The sequence below is a fragment of the Grammomys surdaster genome, unplaced genomic scaffold, assembly GCF_004785775.1.
Source record: "Grammomys surdaster isolate TR1022 unplaced genomic scaffold, NIH_TR_1.0 65, whole genome shotgun sequence".
In the NCBI taxonomy this organism is placed as follows: Eukaryota; Metazoa; Chordata; class Mammalia; order Rodentia; family Muridae; genus Grammomys; species Grammomys surdaster.
In genome coordinates this window covers 21567997-21577801 of record NW_021604567.1, presented here as the reverse complement: position 1 = coordinate 21577801, position 9805 = coordinate 21567997, and the positions used below count along the sequence as shown (strand labels likewise).

The following is a 9805-nucleotide window of genomic DNA, read 5'->3' as shown; positions in this document are numbered from 1 at the left end:
AGCATACCAATTTCAGCTTGCCAAGTCTTGCTGACTGATTTATAAAAGTTATCTCATATTTTAATGTGTGTGTTATTTGTGTCCTGAAATCCTGATTATTATACTTACTTTTATATTTTACTATTTTGTCATTTTACTATGACAAACTGAGAGTACGTTTAACTTTAAAGTGAATTTTATAATGAGTGCCACACAATTTTACTGGAGCTTCATGAAAACACAGTAATTTGGCTTTTAAAGTATTTACTACAGATTTTACTATCAATCTTGTAAGTTTAGTATCTCCTTATTTTTATTCACAAGCATCCAATATCTGAATATCTTTTCATATTAGTTTTTATTTTTGCCAAGTAATATTGATTTAAATTTAATGTGAATGAGCAATAATTTGACAAAATTCCAAAATGAAACTTAAATAAGAGTCTGGAACTCAAGTCAACATGAAACAAATCTGTATGGATCTTTCTTGATCTAAAATGTAAATCTTCCAAAACATGGCTGAACTCCTAGAACACGTTTGGTCTCTCTTCTGTCACTGGAAATCTGGTTCACTTCATACCTTAGGATTGAATGTGGTACTCTCCATAGTCACTTTCAGAGTGGGTTTAGAGTTGATACTGGTTGCATGGTTAATTATGATAGCTAGGGCTCTTTAGAATTCTGTTAATCTTCTCTGTCCTAGATAAGAATGAGTCTTTTTTGATATTCATTCAACAATGTTACATTTTATTTCAAATGAATAATTAATAATGTATTAGTAGATATAGTGAAGAATTTTTAGATCTTCAAAAATATATTTCTTTTAAACCAAAACAGTACCTAGTATAATAAATTCTCAGTAAGAGTGGAGCAAAGAAATAAGTTTTCCTCCTATAAGTAACAAAGGAGACCATAGATATCTTTATTTTAGTCTTTATTCTTTATTTTATTTTAAATTACTTTATTTTAGTCTTAAATTACTTACTATATGGAAATATTTTTCTTTCATAATTCAGAGGAGATAGTAGAATTTGTAATTTCAAGAAATCTTGATTTGAGAAATACTATTTATACAAAGTTACCATAAATTTTATTAATTACCCAATTGTTATTCTATCTTTGCGCAAATAACTCAATTTTTCCAGTACCTTACAGTTGGTGAGTTTTCAGGACCCTGATAAACAATGCTTTTTACTTGATTATTTCTCTGGCTTTTGTCCAATGACACTTTATGGGATATTTTGAAACTTCAGGAAGACACTAAAGAATATTATAGAAACAGCATAAAATTGATTTATGCAAAATTAAATCTAATTGCTTGCTGTTGGTTATCTCATTCTTCTTCCTTTAAAAAAATAATTCCACTCTTCATTTTTCCCCCAGTCTTCTTCATAAGTGATTTGGCAGTATATGCTTGTGTTCCCTTTTTCTGTCTCCCAAACAATTTTAGACTGTGCTTAATCTTAACAATTGATTTAAACTGTAGTACGAGTTTATTTTTGTCACATAAAAGCATTGGCATTTGGCCTCCTAATTTCTTATCTTTAGTAGCGTTTACTCATCTTAAATTCTTGGTCTATGTTAGTGTAAAATTTATTAATGTTACCTCAAAAATATTTGTAACAAATTTTAGCATTTGGAAATACTTTGTAATTATCAGAACACTAGGGAATATGGAAGATGCTTATTATTTTTTATGGACAACAATAATAAAGAGATTTATTTTATAAGCTAGGCTCTTCAAACAATCTCCAAATCCATAAAGATTTATCTATTACACACTTACTACTGAAATGATAGTTTGATGGTAAAGGTAGTAGTTTTAATTTTTTCAAACAAATAACCTGGAATTTCTAAGCTAACAGCTAAAGATAGGGTTAACTCTTTAATGCTAGTTTAATGCATAACTTTAACATACTTAAAGGAGAGTGAGAGTGGTCAGTTTCTCTGGTCCTAAAGCCTCAGGTCAAACGTAGGACTTGGCACCAACTCTTATATTCTTAGTAGGAACACTGCTGTTTGTTGTATTGTTCTTTGTATCAGTCTGTACTGTCTTGTACATAATACTGTTGATTCCCTAAAAAACAAACAAACAAACAACAACAGCTCTGCCCAAAATCCTTAGATTTTCTGTGTAAATAGAATACTGAATTAGATTGTGCCCACTTTGTTGGAAGATACTGTAGTCTGTGTGATAGGAATAAAGAACTCAAAAGAGTGAGTTTGATGCTTATTCAATTAGCAGGCAAAAATAAGCCACTGGTTAGATCATGAGCTAATCAGAATACTTTCTGTCCAGAAAAGTATTTCAAGGGAATGGACTGTCTAGAAAAGGCATAAATATTGTCCTGTACACATGACCCTCCCCACTAGAATATGCTTTTCCATCTAGAATTTTGTGCTTGTCTTTTTACTAGACTGTTTCTAGAAATGTGTATTTACTATCCACATGTCTTATATTTTCCCATGAGCATGGTAAGTGGGAGTCACATCCCAGAAAAGAAAGGGACCTGAGTTTTCCTTAATATCTAATAAGAGTTCATGCTACTTATGAAGAGTCGGTTTTGGTTGTGTGCAAAGGCATTACACTCCTCCTCTATATATTTTCTAAGGTTTACTCATAATTGCTAGTTGTAATTTTAAAATTCGCTTTTAGCAGAAAGATATGAGGCTGGCTCTAAGAGCCAGCAGCAGGCCTATGAGCTGGGCAAGGAGGAAGAGGGTCTCTGGGGTTGGGCTGGAGCAGGGCTGGGGTTGGTGGAGGGGAGCGCTTCCGAGGGGTGGCACACACTGCAGTGACAGTCCCTCCCAAGGCTGGTTGAGGCACCTCACTGGTGACGGGTCTGAAAGCACGTGGCTACGTCATGGAAAGCCAGTCTTTTCAATGCAAACTTCAACTCCTCCTCCTCCCTCTAATGCCTGTAACTCACAGCCGAGGCTGGGCGAGGAATCTGGAGGGGAGATTTTCCTCATGCTTACGGTGGCTGGAGACTGGAAGGAAGAGTGTAGGGAAGGAGGAAGGAGATTTGTGGCGCTTTCTACCTACTACAAGACTGAAAAGGGGAGGGGGCACCTACATTACATCTTCTCTTCGTGATTGAGAACTGCAGGTTCAGCCTGATCCTACGGAGCTCTGGCGATTGCTTATTTAAAAAAAAAGAAAGAAAGAAAGAAAGAAAAAATTGACCGCGGGAGAAGGAAGGCTCAGTCTTTGGCAGCCAGACTCATCTCGGAGGTGGTATTGGTGTGTGTGTGTGTGGTGGTGGTGCTTTATTTTTTCTTTCTTTTTTCTTTCTTTTTATTTTTCTTTCTTTCTTTCTTTTTTCTTTTTTCCCCCTTCTCTCCTAGGGGCTACACAATGGCAGTCTTCTCTCGCTAAGATGAATCCGGCTTGCCTTCTGCAGATCCGCCCATCCTCAGTTTCATTTAGTAAAAGGCTATGATTTTCTCTTTGGGGATCTTTTGTGCATTACTGTTCTCCCTGGTTAGTTCTGGTCTCGGTTGGGATTTCTTTGCTTTTTTCTGTTTGGCTTCATGTGAAAAAGGATTTTTTTCTCTCCAACCCTTTGGTCATGATCCAGTGGTGATCAAGAGGGGATAAATCATTCACCCTGGCCGAGAAAAAACAATCGCTGAGAAGTCTCAAAGAGATATACCACGTGAGGGGAAAAAACTGGGAGAAGATCCGGAATATTAACGTTTTTCCTATGGTAAAACCGGTGCCCCTCTTCAGGAGAACTGATTTCAAGTTATTATTATGCAACCACAAGGGCCTCTTCTTTCTCAGGGTGTCTAAGCTGCTGGGTTGCTTTTCGCCCAAATCAATGTGGTTTCTTTGGAACATTTTCAGCAAAGGAACGCATATGCTGCAGTGTCTTTGTGGCAAGAGTCTTAAGAAAAACAAGAACCCAACTGGTAAGCAAAGCATGCATCATATTCTGTTTTTCCTGGTAATATCCGTCTGTTGCTCACGGAGCTAGGTCTGCAGTTTTGCTATGCAGGAGGCCAGGGAACATGCAAGGAACCCGGACAGTGTTGCATACAGAGGTGTTGCATGAATAAACAAGTAGCCACCGCCGGATCTGCGTCCTCCCGACCCGAAAACCGTGATCAACAGCTCTTAGCTGTGACACAATTCATCATTAGGAGGGAGGAGGAAACTTTTTTTATCCCCCCACTAAGTGGATGTCTGGTGGAATATCGAAGGGCTTATAGCTTATGGCTGTGCCAGGAGAAAGAACCAAGAGCTCGCCTTACTTCTGCTCCTCCAGGGACACAGCTTTAGACTTTCTGATTAGCTTGCACAATATTCGCCACCCCATCACCTTTAGCAAAGTAAAAGCGCCCCCTCTCTCACGGCCTGGATCCTCCGTCAGCCCCCGCCTCCCTCCCCCGTCTAGCTCTGGGTGCTATTAACTCATTCCCTAGTCTGCCTCTGACACATCAGCCTGAGAACACTGAACACCGGAGCAGGGCTTGTGCCTGGAGGAACCAGGATCCAGAGGACAAGCCTAACCCCTCTAGTATATGCCATTTAAGTCCCTTCTTTAAAAAACCGGCATGGAAACCTTATGTATGGGTCCCACACTATGTGTGTGTGGACCAACAGAGGGTCCCTGCCTTATGCCTCCTGGCGATCATGCGCCCTATTCCAAAGGGCTTCAACCAGAGAAACTTGCAGTATATTACATAAGAAATGCAAATGCAGGTGATTCGGGGAGCCGGGTCCCAGGGGTTTACTTTCCAGTGTCTATCTAGTCTGAGGCATTTGGGAGCAGCCAAGTGGGCGAGCAACCCTCAGGCAGTCAGGCCGGAGGGCTGCCTGGTGGTGGCAGCTGTGGCAAAGGAGCCTGGGTACAGCCTTTCTTCAAATCATTCCCGCTGTCAGTCAGGAGTGTGCATTATCCCCTGGCTGGGATACGGTGGGAAAAGACCTGGAGCGGTTTTGTGTCTGGAGTTATGCTGGAGGGGCGGGGGATCCGCTGTCCTGCAGTGACAGCGGGCGATGGAGGCTGCTGAAGCTAGCACTGCGGAGCACTAGATCATAGCTCTCCGCGGCCGCCCTGACACCTGGAGCTCACAGCCGGCCACGGTATCCAGAACTCCCACGACTGGGCAGCAAGTGGCTGCTGTCTCCCAGCCTCTGAACACAGCAAATGTAACAGCGCCTGGATGATGCGCTTGGTGGGGGCTGCAGTCCGTGGCTGCAGGGAGAATAGAGGAGCGTGGGTGGGCGGGGATGGAGGCAGTGGGTGTGGAGGTCGAGGATGCTTTGCGGCCACCACTTCTGCAGCAAAAAACAAGGTGCCTGCGAGTTGTTAAGAGTGCTGAAAAGGGCAGATGTTCCTGTGCTCAGACCAAGGGAAGTTGCCCCTAGCTGGGCCGCTTAGGGGACTGTGGAGGCTCTGGGAGGAGCTAGCTATTGGCTTCCAGGAGGACTCCCCACTGCAGTGGAATTGTTGCCTCTGTCCTACAACCCTATTCCCTGTGTTCTAAATCCACTCCTTGCCTACCAACCTCCGTCACTGTCCCCTGTCTTTTTACCCTTCTTTTCTTTAACTGCTCAGCATTTAGCAACTCTGAAACGATGTTCCCATCCTGAGATTTGTCCAAGGGGACAGCAGATTGAGGTGTAATCTTACCTTGGCATTACTGATTTAGCCCCGAGGTGTACTCCCTGCCATTTGGCATCTAGCCTGACACCAACTATGCCTGGTTCAAATAATACCCAATTACATCTGCAGCAATGGTTCATGGCCTGGACATGAAATAGTTGTCTGCAGGACTTCCCAAAGTGGGACAGGTCAAAGGCTGTAGTTACAAGGGAGGGGCTACTACTTCACACAGTAAAAATAGTAGCCTTTTGAAGCGCTCTTGTGTTCTGTGAAAAGATTTAGTTCTCTTCTGAGAACGGAACACAGTAAAAAGTCTTTCTTTTTTGAGACTTGGCCATTTGTCTAGGGACCCCAAACTCAGCCCTTCCATAATATTGGGGAATGGGAAATAACTCAGAGGCAGAGAAACAGTAAGCTTGTTTTCAAGACCTTTATATTTTTATTGTAAATAATTTTATTGGAAATGCTGACTACCCCTGCTCAGTTCAATATCTTTTTATTATTAGACTTGCCCCTTCCCATTCACTTTCATCTCTCTAGGATAGTTTCCTTTTTCCAAAGTGCTTTGGAAGTCGTTAAACAAATGATTATTTATTTTAGGGAGCAATTTATTTTGCAGCTTATATGTGCTAATGTACTTGAGGGGTGAAGTGGAGGGGTTAACCCACGATGTGTCTGACAAAATAGACGACTATTATAAAAAGATAGTTAAGGCTCTGATTGCCAGGGATTTGAGTCTAAACTGGAACTCAGAGCATTTAGGGGAAAAAAGTGTTAAATTGTGCAGCTCACTTTCAAAAGACTGGACTCAAACCCATGCCTGCCATTTCCTTTGAATATTGTACTTGGTGAGGTCTATTCTCCTGCTATTAACATGAAGCCTAGAATCATTTGCAACTTTTTGATCCCAAGATAGTAGTACAGCTAAGAATTTAATTGGGTAATTAAAATAAAACAAGGACCAAAATCCTCTTAACTGTTAAAAACAAAAAGAACAGATTGACTACCACCTATTATGTTATCTTAAATCTACAAGGAAGACAATTAACTTGTTTCAAACTAAAAAGCTTGACAGAATGCTGCTAACCACTAGGGAATTTGTTGCAAAGCATTCCTTAATATTTCAGAGGCAGATTTTAGGTTGGTTCTTCTTCCCAATATTTGCAAGTTTTGAAATAATTTACTGATTATTTTCAGCTTTGAAATCCTCAACAATTGTGGGGAGTTGGGCTAAAGATTCCTGAGAATTTTAGATGTGTGGATTTAAAGGTGAAATTTATTCATCAACTCAGAACTTACTAATCAGCTCCATGGTATTACACTGTGCTATGTGATAATCTAGTGAGAAAAGAATGTGCAGTATGCATTTGGGTTACATTAAAAAAAACAAAACACAATAGCTTAAACTTTTTTGAATATAAAGTAAATCTACTTTATATTCCATATGAAATACCATGAAAATACCTAGTATTTTATAGCACAGTGATTATCAGGGAACACATTTGGATGTATACATGTGCTCAAATGTCCCACTTTCTGTTATTTTCCTAGCACAGCAATAGCTGTGCATTTAGAAGGAATGTTACCTGCTGTAGCTTTTGCTGTGAGTATGAGTCATGCAAGGTGACTGTATTTTAGGCAAATCATTAAGTAGGAATAATAAGTACAAGGTACTTTTTTTTTTTTGGCCTGGAGGAGGCCTGTTATGTTTTCTTGAACCAGAATAATAGTTTAGAATGACCAATGTGTATATCAGGCTTGTTTAGAAAATAAACTAGGCCACTGTTCTTGAAGCAAAGAGTGATAAAGTAATAAATATGGTTGATAAGTACTAAGGTTGTGTCGTTGCTGTCTGTCCAGATTTGTAAAACCAGTAAAGGAGTCAGAGACTCTTTCACATGTTGCATCCAATAACACAAGATCCCCAAGCCTCCTTATCAATTTTGGAAGTTTTGGAAAACTCAGATTTTAAGATACATTACAATGTGTGAAAGTCTTCTTTAGTACAGGTGTCTGTGGTGGGAGAATATGTAGGAAGCAGATTACCTAGACATAGCTTCACAGAGTGCACTGGGAACATTCCATAGACTCATTGCCTTTGGTGTTCCCTTTTCTAAACTCAGCCTCATCTACTGAGTAACTTAGCCACAGAACCAGGAGAGGCTGATAGCAGTCATTAGCACCTTCTGTTTCCTACTGGCATTGATATCTTTAAGCCCCACTATTTTTTTGTTTTTGTTTACTAATTGTTTTAGGTCCCAAATACCTGGTATTCTAGGGCAATTCAGTTACATATACATTTTAAAATGTTACCTGCATATAGGGATGTCACATCCTTTTGAAGTGAGAAAATAGGGAGATTAGGAAGGAAATATGAGTAAGCACCCCCTTTCCCCTTCTTCTCAGCCTGTAGTCTTATCCTGGGGTCCCGTAGAGCTAGGTCAGCTACAAATTGGCAATTCTAAACACCAGGTGGGCAGAAAATGAAAACATCAAATTCAGATAGCACGACTGGAACAGGAAACAGGTGGAAGGTTCTTCTTGTAATATTTTAAAACTGAATTGGGTCTGGAGTCTGTCCAGAAAGTTCTAGTTATTGAGGTAAAGTGAGTTATATAGAATAATTCCACTTTATGAACCAAAGGTGGCATTTTTTAGCTAGGCTAAGTTATGAATTTCTAGAAGAGTGGATTTTTTCTTTTCTGTAGGTTGACATCCAAGTTAACAAGTATAAAGTCAATGCTTAATAAACTCACCTTGAACAATGTAGATTATGTTCAAATGATGCATTACTATTTGAATGTGCTAAAGCTAACTCTATACTGTGCTTCACATTTTCTACAGTGGACTTATTCCTTTATAATGTTTGGATCCAGCTTTCCATGCTTTAGCAAGACATACATTGGAAACTTTGGGTTTTCATACAAATGGTAACAAGGACAACCAATGTTTTTACTCTTTTATATAGTTTGGAATCCTACTTAATTCATACTGACTAATAAGTTTTATACAAATACCGTGTGTATGTATCAAAATTGATACATTTATTCCAAATAGTTTCTCATGCCTTAGAGGGAAACAGTTGAGACACTTGAACAGTGTGGTAGATATTTTGCCTCTGTGAAGTTTAAACCAGTCATTGCATTATGCATAGGGTTGAAAAGCAAACAAGCATACACCATTGAGACCAACTTAGCCATACCCTCGGGTCGATGTGGGTTAGAGACAGATCTACTCACTCATCTACCTGCTAATACTTAGTCTACACATTTTTCCTTAGATTTTTAGTTAGTGCACCATGAACCAGATCCAGCTGTGAGTTAACCTTGGGCATTGGAGAGCACAGGATTTTCTGAGGGAGACTGCTCAATTTCTCAATATACTTCCTAACATGCAGTTACAGAATTTTGCTATTATATTTTGGGAGGGCCACTGAATCTTTATGTTTTCTTGTGTATTTCTCCAGTTGCTACAAAATAATGCTTCTACTTTAGTCAAAAATGTAGGATGATTGGGAAGTGAAAAGGAAGAACTACTAGGATTTTTTTCAAACATGGAAGTCAAAAGGCAGAGAATCTGTTTTATAGAGATCACTACAGTGGTGTTGGACACTACTGCATTTCCTGTTTCTTGACAAAGCTTCTGCTAGTTATGGCAGAAAAAATGTTACAGTAAGATGAATAGTGAAAAGTTGATGGCTTTAAATCCACAGCCTTGTGCCACTCTCAGTTGGTTAAGTTAACTCAGTGTTAATTTCCTTCCTGAATGATGAAAACAAAACTAAACACACAAACATAAGTAGGGAAGCACAAACAGCAGTAACAGTGTCAATATCCAGCTCTTTGTACACCTGGGTGATTTTATAGAAGTGTCCTGAATCTGAAAACTCTGAAACCTGTGGTCTATTCCTCACACTTGAGCATTCTCTAAGAAAACTAAGTCAAGGGTTAATCAAATTCTTTCTGTCAACCTTGCCCTTAAAATCAAGAATGAAGGCTGAAGGCTCCACCAAGGTTCCACATGAGGCAGGGCTGGCTTCATTTTATTATCTGGTCCTTGTTCCTTTTTTTGTGGAAGTCAAGTGAATTGTTTCTTTCTTTAAGGCAATATCTGGGACCCTCTTTATGGCCTGACTTTTTCCTTCCTTCCTTTCTCCCTCCCTCCCGCCCTCCCTCACACCCCCACCCCGCCCCCCCCCACCCCCCCCCGGG

The 9805-nt window shown here is 39.9% G+C and overlaps 1 protein-coding gene across 2 annotated transcripts in view; it reads left to right on the top strand.

Moving 5' to 3' along the window:
* Window positions 1-3280: 3280 nt before the first annotated feature.
* Fgf14 (fibroblast growth factor 14) overlaps window positions 3281-9805 on the top strand; it is a 582093-nt gene continuing 575568 nt past the window's right edge. The window contains exon 1 of one of the 2 annotated variants that reach the window (XM_028771695.1): window positions 3281-3894. In XM_028771695.1, the coding sequence (XP_028627528.1) occupies window positions 3687-3894 (208 nt within the window). In that variant the 5' untranslated portion in view covers window positions 3281-3686. The remainder of the gene's footprint in view (window positions 3895-9805) is intronic. The other variant, XM_028771713.1, reaches the window with a different exon arrangement.